Source organism: Diceros bicornis, chromosome 18 (assembly GCF_020826845.1).
Source record: "Diceros bicornis minor isolate mBicDic1 chromosome 18, mDicBic1.mat.cur, whole genome shotgun sequence".
NCBI lineage: Eukaryota > Metazoa > Chordata > Mammalia > Perissodactyla > Rhinocerotidae > Diceros > Diceros bicornis.
The window spans coordinates 62,899,153-62,913,674 of NC_080757.1; the positions used below are offsets into that span (position 1 = coordinate 62,899,153).

At 53.1% G+C, this 14,522-nt stretch overlaps 1 protein-coding gene across 1 annotated transcript in view; it reads right to left on the bottom strand.

The window, feature by feature from the left end:
* Nucleotides 1–5,966: 5,966 nt before the first annotated feature.
* Nucleotides 5,967–14,522, bottom strand: part of LOC131417982 (ral guanine nucleotide dissociation stimulator-like) — a 95,588-nt gene continuing 87,032 nt past the window's right edge. The window contains exons 3-11 of the mRNA XM_058562076.1: nt 13,725–14,041; nt 13,496–13,555; nt 12,265–12,368; nt 11,702–11,771; nt 9,619–9,693; nt 8,987–9,019; nt 8,504–8,625; nt 8,211–8,294; nt 5,967–6,018 (exon numbers count right to left, since the gene is read on the bottom strand). Of these exons, the coding sequence (XP_058418059.1) occupies nt 8,258–8,294; nt 8,504–8,625; nt 8,987–9,019; nt 9,619–9,693; nt 11,702–11,771; nt 12,265–12,368; nt 13,496–13,555; nt 13,725–14,041 (818 nt within the window). The 3' untranslated portion in view covers nt 5,967–6,018; nt 8,211–8,257. The remainder of the gene's footprint in view (nt 6,019–8,210; nt 8,295–8,503; nt 8,626–8,986; nt 9,020–9,618; nt 9,694–11,701; nt 11,772–12,264; nt 12,369–13,495; nt 13,556–13,724; nt 14,042–14,522) is intronic.

Consider the following 14,522-nt stretch of genomic DNA (forward strand, 5'->3'; position numbering starts at 1 on the left):
GGAATAAAAATGATTATAAGATTGTACAGTCTTCTTTGCCAACGAAGAAGCCCTCCCAGCCCTGCGTGAGGGGGTGAACTCTGCTTTTCCTAAGGACTCGGTAATGGTCTCCCCCGGGAAGCTGCCTTGCAAGTACTGCTGATTCTCCTGAGGACGTACACCCACCAGCCCCATTTGCTACTAGACCTAGTAGCCTCAATTCCCAGCATGTCCCAGAGACTGAAGTGTAAAATATGACCCATGAGGAGTTGTGCTACGTTCCAAAATAGCTGCATCCTTTCCCCAGTGTATACAGAAACAAATCTAGGAAAACTGTGTGCAAATGGCTATTAAGGGGTTTGGATAATGGTGGAAGGAACATAAAGTTGGATCCGGTCTAATTTATTGATATGGGCCCACTAAGCAGAGATTCTCTACTCTTTGCTGTGTCTTGAGAGGGCAGAAAGAGTTCCAGCAGTGTCATTGGTTGCCGGGAATACACTAAGTGAGGCTGACCTTCCTTGGTCTCCTATAGAAGAAGGTATCCAAGGCCTAGGTGATTGGAACGTTAGAGTGTATTTATCATGTAAGACATGCCTACCCACCCCAACAGGGTCCAGAGGACACACTTGCACTACTACTGTGGAAATAAATTCATGAGGGCAGCCCCAGAGTCCGTGAAGAGCTCTGCGGCCACTCTCCTCTTTAGGGCAGACATTACAGTGGAACTGCTGCCAGTGACCTGGGATCTTGATATGCAGTGAGGACACCTGGATCCTGGGGCAGCAGAGACCAAGCAGAGGCACTGAATCTCAAGAGACAAGGTGGTTATGGTTTCTGTAATGGATAGTGGAGTCAAGGCAATAATGAGAATCCATTTGACTCACAGAAACCTATGGTGGTAGCTAGTTGATCTGAGTGTCTGTAGAGGGAAAGAGAAGGCAGTCGATGAAATTCTTGATCTGTGTAAGAATAGTTCTAGATCAAGTGAACAGAAGTCTAACTTGAATCACTGAAACAGTCATGGCCCTTCAATCATTTCCCACCCCTGAGCCACTTGACAGATACAGGAGCCCTGGTGTGAAGGGGAGGCTGATTCCCTTGAGTAAGGATCTAGATATACTATTTAAAATTAAAACGGTTAATCTTTTCCCAACCTTCCCCCAAAGGATGTACAGCCTTTTGTGATGGTGACCATACATTAGGGAAAAGGAAATAATCAGAATTATAGGGATTATTGAATACAGGTTCTGAAGTGACACACTAATTCCAGGAGACCCAAAACATCACTGTGTTCCATGAATCAGAGTAGGGCTTATAGGATCAGGTGATCAATGTTAGGCCAGATCTGTCTCATAGTGGGTCCAGTGGGTCCCTGAGCCCATCCTATAGCTTTTCCCCCAGTCCCAGAATGCTTAGTGGTAATTGACATAGCAAATGGCAGAATCATGAGACTGGTTCCCTGACCGGTGGAGTGAGGGCAATTACGGTAGGGAAGGCCAAATGGAACCCACTAGAACTGTCTCTACTTAGGAGAATAGTAAAATAAGAGAAATACCGCATTCCTGGAGGGGCTGCAGAGATTAGGACCACCACCGAGGACTGAAGGACGCAGAGGTGATGAATCCCACTATAACTGCATTCAGGTCATCTCATGGCCTGTGTATAAAACAGACGGATCTTGGAGAAGGACGGAGGATTGTCATAAACTTAACCAGATGGTGACTACAACTACAGCTGCTTTCCCACATATACTTTCATTACTTGAGTCCTGATACCTCGTATGCAGCTTTTGATCTGGTAAATGGTATTTTCTTTATCTGTTAGGAAAGACATTAGAAATAGTTTGCTTTGGCCTGTCAAGGCCAGCAATAAACCTTCAATGTCCCACCTCAGGGTGTAGCAGCTCTCAAGCTCTATGTCATAACTTAGTCTACAGGGACCTTGATCACCTTTCTCTTCCATGAGGCATAACACTGTTCCATTACTTTTCTGTTTTTGGGAGCTTTTTTGGTGAGGAATATTGGCCCTGAGCTAACATCTGCGCTCATCTTCCTCTATTTTATATGTGGGATGCCATCACAGCATGGCTTGATGACCAGTGCGTAGGTCCACACCCAGGATCCGAACCCGCAAACCCCAGGCCAGCAAAGCGGAGTGCGTGAACTTAACCACCCACCACCAGGCCAGCCCCTGTTCCGTGACATTTTTGACATCATGCTCATTCAACCTAGTCAGCAAAAGTAGCAGCTGTTTTATTGGAAGACACTTGCATGTCAGAAGGTGGGAAATAAATGAAATGAATCAGGGGCCTCTCGCCTCTGTGACACGTCTGCGAGTCTAGTGGTGTCAGGCATTTTGAGATGTCACTTTTAGGGTTAAAGATAAGTTGCGGCATCTGGCCCTTCCTACAAATGAAAAAGAGGCATACTGCCTAGCGCGCCTTTTTGTATTCTGGAGGCAACATATTCCTTATTTTGGTGGGCAACTCCGGCTCTTTTACCGCATGATCCAAAAAGCTGCTAGTTTTGAACAGGGTGCAGAGCAAAGAAGGCCCTGGGGCAGGTGCAGGCTGCTATGTAAGCTACTCTGGCCTTAGGGCCGTGTGATCCAGCAGATCCAATGGTGATTGAAGTGTTGGTGGCATTTGGAGATGTTGTTTGGTGCCTTTAACAGCCCCCTAAGATGAATCACAGCACAGACCCTTAGGATTTTGGAGCAAAGCCCTACTGTCCACTGAAGACAACGGCTCAGCTTTTGGCTTGCTGCTGAGCCCTAGGAGAACTGAATGCATAACCATGGGCCACCAACTTAGCCCGTGACCTGGGATGCCCATCATGAACTAGGTGAGGCAGCACCCCACCGTCCCATGAAGTGGTGTCTACGAGGTCAGGCTGGAGCAGGCCCTCAGGCACAATCAAGTCACATGAGTGTGTGTACCCAATGTCCGTGACCCCCAGCCCTGACACATTCCCTTCACTCTCCCAGACCACATCTATGGCCTCACGGAGAATACCTACAGTAAGTTGACTGAGGAAGAGAAGACTCAGGTCTGCTTTATATATGGTTCTATGTGATAGGCAGGCGCCACCCAAAAGTGGACAGCTGAAGCATTACAGTGTCTGTGTGGGACATCCCTGAAAGAAAGTGACAAGCTACAATCCTCCCAGGGGGCCCAGACTTAAGCAATGCACCTGGTTTATTTTGCTTGGAGGGAGAAATGGCCAGAGATAACCAGTCAATTTCAGTTCACAGAGGCACGATTGGCTGGCTGGTCAAGAGCTTGGAAGGAATGTGAGAGGAACATTGGTGGCAAGGAGGTGTGGAGAAGAGGCATGTGCCTATACTTCTCTGAATGGGCAAAAAAGGTGAATTTCTTTGTTTCCTATAAGAATGCGCACCAAAGGGTGACCTTAGCAGAGGAGGATTCTGATAGTCAAGTGGACAAGATGACCTGTTGTGTGGGTGCTGCCCAGCTTCTCTTCCCAGCCACTCCTACCGGGGCTCAAGGGGGCCGTGAACAAAGTGGCTGAGAGGCAGGAATGGGGGTTATGTATGGGTTTAGCATCGTGGACTTCCACTCATCGAGGTTGATATGTCCACAGCCACTGCTGAGTGCCAAATCTGCCAGGAGCCTAGACCAAAACAGGGTCCCTGATAGGGCACTATTCCCCAGGGTGATCAGGAAGCAACCAGCTGGCAGGTGATTACAATGCACCTCTTCTACCATGGAAGGGGCAGTGTTTTGCTCTTAGTGTGTTAGACACCTACGCTGGATACAGATTTGCCTTCCCTTCACACAACGTTCCTGTTAACTACCATCTGTAGACTCACAGAATGCCTTATCCACCACCATGGTATTCCACTCAGCATGGCTTCTGATTAAGGAACTCACTGCCCATAAATGAAGTGCAGCAATGGACCCATGCTCATGGAATTCACTGGTCTTTTCCTGTTCCCCACCATCTGAAGCCGCTGACTTGAGAGAAGAATAGGCGTGTGAAGACGGAGTTACAGTACTACTACCTAGGTGGCAATACCTTGCAGGTTTGGGGCGGTGTTCCCCAGGAAGCTGCTTATGCTCTAAATCAGCGTCCATTATATAGCACTGATTTTCCCATAGCCGGGATTCACAAGTCCAGCAATCAAGGGTAGAAATGCGAGGGGCACCGTTCACTACTACCACTGTTACCCCTCATGATCCACTAGCATAATTTTTTTTCATGTTCATGTGACCTTATGCTCTACTGGTTTAGGGATCTTCATTCCAAAGGGAGAAAACACATTGATTTCTTTGGACTGGAAATTAAGACTGCCACCCAGCCCCTTACGGCTCCTCTCGCCTCTGACTCTACAGGCAAAAGGAAGAGAGTTTCCATGCAGGCCGCGGTGATCGATCCTGATTACCAAGAGGAAACTGGACTGCTGCTCCACAATGGAGGTAAGGAATACAGGAGAGTCCTTAGGGTTTTCTTAGTATCACGTGCCCTGTGATTAACGTCAATGGAAAACTACAAGAAACCAGTCCAGGCAGGACTACGAATGGCTGTGACCCTTCAGGAATGAAGGTCAGGTTCTACCACTGAAATTGAAAAGGGTTTGCAAAGAACCACAACCAGCTGAGGTGCTTGCTGAGGCAAAGGGAATATGAAGTGGGTAATGGAAGAAGGTAGTTATAAATACCAGCTATGAAAGGGTGACTACCTGCAAAAACATGGAGTGATTGTTGTATTTCTTCCTTATTCAGGTATGAATAAGTTTGAGTACTTTTGTGTATTTTGTACACTAGTTAAATTTACATAAGTTTAAAAAAGCAGTAAAAGATTGAGTGATATGTACCGTTGTGCAAACGTGATTCTCTTATGGATGACGGTAAGTGCACTTTTGACAAATGGATGCCCAAAGGTGCAATAAATTGTCGCCCTTCTGCTATATCATTGGGCACAAGGGTTATTAAATGTTGCTACACGCAGGATCAGTTCTCAGGAGCCTCATAGTCCTGCAGTAGAAACCCTGCGGGCACCCTTGACTACCTCCTCGTCCTGATTAGACATGGGAGCTGGCGCTTCTCTTTCTATTTGGAGGTAAAGTATAGTCTTCCTTATCTTTCCTTTAGCAAATCACTTTCCTGGATGGCTGTGCCATGTCAGGAAGGGCCTGGGCTGCTGGGAACCAGGATGTATGCTCAACACCAGCTTGCACTGTAAAGGCCTCCCTGGCAAAGTCCAGCCTGCTGTGTGTCTGAAGGACACTTGCAGCCTTCTGATGGAGGAGGATAGCTCAGAACTGCCAAGCAATTCATCTGGGCCTTGACTTACAGGGTGTTTCCAGACGTGATGTTCAAAAAGCCACGTGGGAACCCTTTAGTTCCTGGTCATGGGGTGGGTTCTCAGGGTGAGCTCAGAGCAGTGTCTGTTCACCACCAGATGGGAAGCACTTCAGTATTTTGATTGGTAAGACTGTGTCCATTCATGGCCATGGATCATCAGTGTGGTGGCATTCCCTCAATGGACCTGCCTACACCCTCCCCTCTCATGCCTCATCTTTCAAAGCTCCCAACAGGAAAGGTTCACAGCCCCCATGACACATAACCACAGCACAAGGCTGTGGCAAATAACACAGCCATCCCAGGGGGCTACAAAATCTATGGGTTCAGGCCCATCTAGCCCTTTAGGACACGTCAGTAAAATCATGACTGAATGTGTAAACTGGCGAATGTCAGAGACCATGGACTTCAGAACCACAAAAACCCAGAAGTCACCTTGGCATGCAACGGAGAGGGTGGCGGTTTTCTGTGGCCAAATAGAGGGACCCATAGCCTGGGAAATGAAAATCCGTCCCTGATCCACCAGATCAACTCCCTCAGGGAAGAGTGGCCACAATGTACCTGACAGAGGCTGGGGCCTCCAGGACATTTCCTCCTGAAACAGCATTACATAAGTACGTGCAGGGATGCTGGAGAGCCTAGTGTGTAGGCAGCATAGACATGACGGAAGGAGGCCCAGATGTAGCCTTAAAAGCTGCATCACAAATCTTCGCCTGTGGATAGAAAACAAGCAGGAAAAGGAAGTCAGAGACCTGGACAAGGATCCCAGGAGGATTCAAATCTAGGTCAGGGGTGAACACGGAGCCCCTAGAGGGGCCTGAGGAGGGAAAGTCCTGCCTGCCTTTAGACCATTTACAAGTGACATTCCTCGGGCCTTGTCCTCTTCCCGTGCACGTTTGTCTTGACATGAGTACAGCCATGTTTGGCCGCTCCATTGACCTATAGCCACCAGCACACAAAGAAATACAAAGCTGCTTTCTGTGTGGTGAGAACTGGCCTTTTCCCGGGAACTGGCCTTTCTCCCATGGAGGGAGTTGCAAGTTGTAACAGTTCAAGGCTCTTGGAGCGTCGTAGCACGGGATGGACTGGCCATCTGTGCCGGGCTAAGACGATAACCAAAGAAAACAATGCACGTACACAACCACTGGGCTGGGACGTTAGCCAAGGGGCTCAGTGCACATATGCCACTGATAACTGTTTTGTGCATGGGAACACTAGATTCTTGCTCTGTAAACTCTGTAACTGCTTATATAAACTGCTGGAAGCTGAGACCTGGTGAGCGTTCCACCTGTGGAAGGGACGCCTTGCCCAGGATGTGTGATCCTTGCCCAGCCATGTCGATTGACAGGACTCTCCCGGCAGTGGGGCGTGGATGTTGTGAGTAATTGATTTACTGTGAAGTAACTGATTTGATGTGTTCTCTTTTTGGTCAACCTGGTGTTTCTCTTTCCGGTTGATTTGTGTCATTTCCCTTCAGTCGATCTGGTGTTTCCCTTTCCGATCGATCTGATGTTTTTCCCTCTTATTATACGACCTATTCGGATCTGCTGCTATCTCAGCCAAAGTGGATGTTTTCCCTTTCCAGTCGAGCTGGTGTTTTTTCCCTCTTATTATTTGACCTATTGGGATCTGTTTGCGGACTATCGCCTTTACCATCCTCTATATAATAAAATATACCTTCAGTCCATTTGTTTGGAGTGGAAAATGTCTTTTACATCTCCGATCGAATCCCCGAACCTCTCATAACAACGTTTTGATATTTTTACATCGTTTTCCCCACTTACAGCTGATGCAATTCCAGAGGTTGAACTAGAAAACTACAAGTTCCTAAAATGTGATCAAAAGAAACCTCCACAAGAGAAGCAAAAACTATTCCCTCTTCCTCCAGAATGTAGAAAGGCAGCTCCTGCCCGTGGCACGACATGGTCCTGGGTAGTGCTGTTTTAAAGACACCCACATTTCAGTGGTTGTTGCTCTGCCTATGAAAGTACCTTCAACCTTTAAATCCCAAGAGAATGGGCAGCGGGCCGTGTCTGCTCCTGGAGCAGCTGAATGATACTGAAATGAACTTGTCCTCTGACTTAGGGGGACTTGGGAGTGTCCCCACTGGCCAGGGAAGGGGCTGGCCCTTCTCCCTTCTCCCACATACAATAAGCTGATGACCCAGAAGAGTTCTTGATTCAAGGAGAAATGTGAGATTCTATGTCTCCCTTACATGCCTACAGAAAGCAACAGAACCACACCACAACTCCCAGGCTATAAAGGGAACAGGACTTTAATATAATATTCAAATATGGCATTTATTATTTACAACACATAACTACTGTCCCTCCCCAATGGGTGACTAGATGCTGGGGTAGACATGTCAGGGAGCTGGGGTGGGGTCGTCCCCGCTCTCTTGGGCTTCACGGGGCCCCAGGAATCAGCTTGCAATGCTCCCCTACCCATCAGGTGGGAGGAGCTGGCCCGGTGCATCGCAAGCGTCCCAGCTGTGTCCTCGCTGCTGAGGATGCGGCTGTGATTGGCCACTGGTACGGGGCTCGTTGTTGGGGCCTGGGGGCTGAGTAGAAGAGTCGGGTTATCTTGGGGGGCCTCCTTCAGAACCATGGCGCCACACCCTGTCCCCACTCCACTGGGTGCTCCAGTCCCTGTGCTCAGTGCTGTCAGCCACCAGTACCCCATTTGTCCCTGTCACATGAGCCATCATTTAGTATCACCTATTTTACAGAGGAGGAAACAGAGTCGCAGGAAGCTGGAGAGAGTCACCCCAGTCACAGGACTGCTCAGTAGTGGAGCTGGGATCCCAGTGCCAGCTGTCCGACTCCCAAAGGCCACGCTTAGCCCGAAGCTTTACTGAACCCCTAGGAGTCAGTCACCCCGGCCCAGACAATCACTCACCCCTGACCTTGATGATAGCTGGTTCTTCTTGGCCTTGAGTATTCTGCTGGCCAACTAGGCCTGGGGCCCTAGCTGGCAGGACAGGCTGTAGCTACAGGACACAGAAGCACCTGTGAGCCTACCAGGAGCCACACCTCAGGTGTCCCCCCACAGCCTGCCCCGCAGCTGGAGTCTGGGTGTCCCAGAGGTCGCAACACGATAAGGCCTGGGGCTGACCAGGGAGCCACGGAGACAGGCTCTCTGGACTGGCCAACACGGAGGGTCCACCTCTGCCCTCAGCCAACTCCTGCTCGGCCTCACCTATCATTCTCATTGAGCAGCTCCATGTCCTGGAACCAGGCCCCAAATCGCTCCTCGGGCTCTAGGTTGTAATTCTTTGCAGCCACCTGGAGCAGCAGGATCTCCCTCATGACTCGGTATTCCTGGGGCCAGAGGGAAGGAGAGGATGCAGACAGGGCCTGGGTGGGGGATGCTGCAGCGGCCTTGTCGGGGGTGAGAAGTGGGGCAGGGGACCAGTCCTGGGAACCCTCCTTCCCTCCAGTCCCATCCAGGCTCTACCTGTTCTCAGAATGGGAATAATCAGCCCCTCCTCCAGGAAGTTTTCCTTGACGCCATCCTCCCCTCAACCCACCCGCCAATTGGATGGCTCTCCCTCTTCTCTGTTATCAAACTCTTCCTCTCAATGTAAGATACAGGGGGGTGGAGCCAGGGACTGTTCTGCCCAGAGGGTCTCTGATTTCCACCTCCTTCCCCTCCCCTGCAGGGAGTGCCACAGCTGCTCACCTCAGTCCTTTTCTGAAGGTTGATCTCACTCCCCTGGAAGGCAGACAGCCAGAGTCCATCAGACAGAGCCCCCCCAGCCTGACTAGCCCCTTATGTCCACCCCTTCTCATGGTGCACGACTGCCAGGTCCCCAGAGGGGGCCGGGCATGCAGAGAAAACAGGACTTGGACCTAGGCTGGGCTCTGGGCTCCAGAGGAGGAGGACAGGGGGGTGAGGCTGAGGGACCTGGCAGCACAACCCTCTCTGATGACAGACTTGGAGGCTGAGGCCTCAGGCAGAGGGGACTGCTCAGCCACTTATGTGCTGCCTGACTTGGGGGGACCCGACTCCTCTCTCCCTCCATGGGCAGCATGGGAGTTAGAGGCTGAGTCCAGCTCAGATAAAACCTCACGCAGCTCTGCCATCAGGAAGCTCTGATCTTCCCCAGCCTGGGGAACCAGAATGGGTGTCTCAGGCGGAGCCTGTGTTCACTCATCCCTAAGATGGGCCTGCTGCCCCAGCTCCCAGGGGCGGCTGCGAGGCTCTCATGAGAGATGTGCCAAGTGCTGAGAGCTCAGAGCTCAGTTCGGGGGCTCCTGCATCCCCAGGCTCAGGATCCTGGTCCTCCCTGCCTGGTCCCCATGTTCACCCACCTCGAGATAATCACCCATCGCCAGGTGCAGCATCAGCAGGTCACCGAGGAAAGTGCCAAGATAGGGGACGACACCCTGTCACATGGGGGTTCGGGTGAGATGAGCCCTTGCTCTCAAGTCGTCCCTGTGCAGACCCTCCCCTGAAAAGTCCTCACCCTCAGCCTCCTGGCCCACCCCAGGGTTCCCACGGGGAGCAGCCTAGGACCCTCAGCAGCCTCCCCTCAATTCCTCCTCCCTTCACACCGCAAGAACACCCACACTCCTCCTCCTCACCTCCCAGGGCCGGCTTCTGGCAAATCACAGGATGTGCGGTCCCTGGCCCTCCCCACAACCCATCCTGCACCAGCTCTTCCAGGGCCCCCTCCTGGTCACTTCTACTGGGGGACTCAAGCACTGTGGCACCAGGAGGAAGGGCCCTACTCTCTTGATTTGAGGCCTCCAGCTGGGAGGGCAGAGCCCCTCCCCCACAGGCACACTCACCTGCTGCTGCTGCTGCTGCTGCTTCTCCTGCACTCTCTGGGGGATGATCTCTGGGGGGCAAACGTGGAGGGCCCCTCCTGCCAGGGTCGAGGACAGTGTCAGCGGGACATACTCCCCTCACCCCATTTCTCTCCAGCACCACTGGCCTCCGACTCTGGACATCTGACTCGAGTCAACTGGTACCAATGCCACTCCATCCTCCAAGGTCTTGTGATTCTAGAACAAACCCAGCTCCAACTCGCACTCTAGGTGTGAGCTTGGGCCTGTGGCCTGGCCTCCCCGAGCCTGTTTCCTCATCTGGAAAGTGTGAGAACTCCAGCTACGTCACAGGTTCTCTTGAGGACTCAGTGACATATGACTGTCATCGTTGTCCTCGCCCTCACCCCTCCGTGTGGAGCAGGCAGAAAGTTCCAACATTCCTTTCCTCCCTCTTATCTCATCACCACCATATGAGGCCTGCACCACACAATCAACATCCCTCCCTTCCCTGATGAGGAGGCAGAGGCCCAAATAGGGGCAGTGAGTTGCTCAGGGGCCACAGAGGAGAGGCCACTTGGCCCTCCCAGCCAGAGACCCTGTTCCAACGTCCTCACCTAACCCCCGCCCCACCACTGACCACAGTACTGTCCCCTGAGCTCTCAAAGCATGGTCCTGGGCCGAGCTGTGGATGGAGAAGACGAGGTGTCTTGGGAGTCCGGTTGAGTGGCTCTTGCCTGCCCCAGTCCCATGGAGTGTCTGGCCCCCAGGCTGGGACAGAGGCCGTGCCAAAGCCTACTCCTCCCCAAGGAAGCCCTCAGGACATTCCCCTGCAATGAACTCTTTCTTTATCCACTCAGGAACTGGACCGCCAAGGTGCCACCTCCGATCAACAAGGAAGGGGGTGACAGGACGCTTTGCTTCCTTGTTTACATAAAGCTCCCAACATCCTTTCAGAAAGACCCACTAAGAATCCGTCAGTTGCCTAGACGCTTCACATAAGCCACCTGGGGCATATGTCATTGCCAACCGGGCACTCAGGTGAGACTCCTGTGGTTGGCTCCAGTGACTGCTCTAGGGGTTCGGGGGCGGTCCCAGAATGCACACACATCTGTCTCTGGTCCAGACGTTCAGAACCAAGGCTGAGCAGCCTGTTTGTCCACCTGGGCCACGGGAATCCTCTGCCATGCCCGAACCTGGGGCAGGCAGGGTGGCCTCCCCTTGGAGACATGGTGAAGACAGAAGGAGCGGCAGGGGCCTGGCTTCTTGAGGACAGGTTTAGGCTGAGGGCTAAACCCACCCCAACCACCCAACAGCCTGGAAGAAGCTACATCCAGCAGGATGGACGTGCTTGGAAGCCACAGACCTGCTGATGGTGCCAGCTCGGCAACTCCTCCTGGAACAGCCCAGCCAACACCACCAAGTCCCAGGACCAGGGCCTCCCGCCCACAAACGGCACCCCACCCGCCCGGGGACCAAACAGATCCCTCTGCTTGTTAATCTGGAGAAGACAGACGGGAATGTTTCAGATAACGTTCCAGTGAGAAACTATCAAAACCACAGCCTGCCCAGTCCCCCTTTCCCCCTCGCCCCTCCTCTCTTTCCAGACCTCCAGCCTCCACTCTACCTTGGTCATCAATTCTCTTCTCAAGGACTTGTCATGGCTACAGAACTCCTTAAGTTTTTCTGAGCTCTCCCTGAGGGGAGTGGAAAGAAGGAAGGAAAAATTGGGGGAAAATGTGAGGGGTCTGAGTGCAAATCCCTTTTCTTTGCAAACCCAAGAGATGCAACCTGCCTGGAGGAGTGTTCTCACTGGGCTCCTCTGAGCGCTAGGGTCTCGTGGGACTGGGCAGGGGCTCTCCTGTTGGTCACTGGGGTCTCCATTCCCCAGCTCTACAGAGCACCTCTGTTTTGACCACTTTGAGTTTCAACTGGGCGTAGATTTCTGTTGCCATAAACATTTGAAAATCTCCAATGTGGCTCAACCCTGGCATTTAGGGAAACTGAGTTCTGAAGCAGAACTGGTGCACTAAGGACCCAGGGAGGCTTAGAGACCCCCCACCGAGGCCCAGGCCCTGTCCCCAGCATTTGCTGCCTCCCAGGAGTTCCCACGTGACTGAGGGAGCAACGGCAGACATACGAGTGATCCCCCATCCACCTTGATCCTCCTATGGAGAGGAGCCTACCCACCGGGAAACATCCGCCCACGTGTTCTTCAGGTGGCTTATGGAGGTTTTCTGCAGAGCAGAGACGACAGCACGGAGCGAGGAGAAGTTCTTCAGGATCTCGCACTCCTGGGGAAGGGAAGAGAATGAGCTGTGAGGTGGGGCGCTGGAGACCCGCTTGCTCTAGCTTCAGTCCCCTTCTATTTAAATCTCTCCTCCTGGATTAGACAGATGCTCAGGAAGCCCCAGAAGGGCACATTTAGGACCCAGAGAGTAACACTCACAGGGAGGAGGATTTTAGCTCAACCCAGGGAAGGAGCCAGGGAGGAAGTGAGCATCCTCCCACTGGGACCTGGAGTCAAGGTCAGCGGGACCCTGGCAGGAAGGGCCTAGGGACTGTGCAGGGGCTTAGACCACACACTGCAATCTTGGGAGCTGATAAAGGTGGAGAGGCGGTTCAGAAGGCTCCAGAGAGGGGCTCCACTGGGCCTCCCGCAGCACACCTGGGCCACCTGGATCCAGTGCTCCACCACCCTCGCCCTGTCCTGGGCCGTCATGCTCGGGTCCCCGAGGCAGGTGGTGACAACGAGGCTGACCACCCTTCTGAAGTGGTCGACGGTGGCTTGGACAGTGGGTGCCAGGTGCTCATTGCCGGGCTGGTTCCTCTTGCCCCAGGTGGATCCCAGGCACTGAGAGGGCACCACTTTCCAGAAGAGCTCCTGGGGAACAGAAGGAGTGTCACCCAGCCCTGCCACACCCCAGCTCCGTGTCTACCGCCCCCAAAGTGCCGCACAGGGGTCACGGTTTAGAGCTGGAGCTCAGGAAGCTCAGGATGTGGTCTGAGCCTTGTGAGAGTCCCTGGGTATTCTTCTCTGTCCACTGCGGGCACCCAGCACAGGATGACCCATAACCCAATACTGGCAGGGAAGGGAGGGGGCATTTGCACCCAGCCTGTCCTGGCTAACTCCAAGCTCCAGACGGTGGCTCAACTAGGCTCATCCCAAGGGGGCATCTTCGACCACCCTGATGCCCGCTCTGGTCCCACTCCGATTCTGATGCACATTCCCCTGCGGAAGCTACAACCACAGGCTCTGTCTGTCTCCCTTGTAGTGAAGTACACATCAGGTCTCTAATAAATGCTGAGGCTGTTGAGCCTCCTGAGCAGCCGGTTGGGCCACCAGGGACCTGGCTGCGCACAGTGAGTTCCCCTCCCCCACTGATGGGTCAGGCTCCGCGCAGCTTTCCGTCTCTTCTACCTCATGGAGCCGGCACAGCCACTTTGTGCAGCAGGTCCTGTTAGTGTCCACCTCTACGCTCTGCAGGTGGACAGCAAAGCCTTGGGGGTTCAGAAAGTTGCCCAGGTCGTACGGTTGGTAAGGGGGAGCGCCAGGATTTGGGCCCAGGTCATAGGAGTCCGGATCAGGTCTGGGGCACTGATGGCAGAGGGAAGGCCTGCCCCTCCGCCCTGAGAGCTCAGCTGCTCACCGCATCCATCACGGTCAACTGCTCCGCCACCAGCTTAGGAGGGAAGGCCGTGAGGTTAGGCTTTTTCTCACCCTCCTTAATGGCCACAGGTGGAGATGGACTTCCCACTAGAAGTGATGGTCCAGGTGACTCCAGCTCAGCAGCTCCCACTCCTGCTGGAGCCGACGTGGGCCCTTGCTCCAGCTCCAACACTGCTGAGGGAGGGGACGCTGGCTCCAGCGCTAGAGGGGGTGGTATTGATGGAGCTGGAGCCAGCTCTACCTCCACCACTGTCCACTGCCCTGCTTCTGCCACCGGCTGGATCTCTGCAGCTGGCGCTGCAGCGGGATAAAGGGAAAGGTTCACCCACATAGCTGACTTTCCACGTGTCCTTCTAAACACAGGAAAGATCCCACTTCCCTTCCGGGAATACCCAGCCTGCAGTCCCCCTTACCCTCTGGCTCTGCCTCAGTAGCCTCCAGAAGCTCACACCGGGCAAGGGAAAGAGGGTCACGGCAGCTCAGCTCCGAACCAGGTAAGGTGACCTGCATGTACATCCCCTTTAGCTTGAAAAAGGGACAGCCCCAGCCTGGTCCCGCCCTAGTTCTGGTCCAAGACCGGCATCTCAAGGTCCTGAGTGTGGAGACCCTCTGCTCCTGCTCTCATCTCAGAGCAGCACTGGTGGTGCGGGTGGCCTCGTGCACCTGCCCCTTGTCTAGTGAGTTGGTGGAGTCGAAACCATTGGGCAGCTCCTCGACGACCTCCTGAGAGGAGTTCTGCAAAGACTGCCCGGGAGCTGGGCCAGAAGGAATCAGCTGC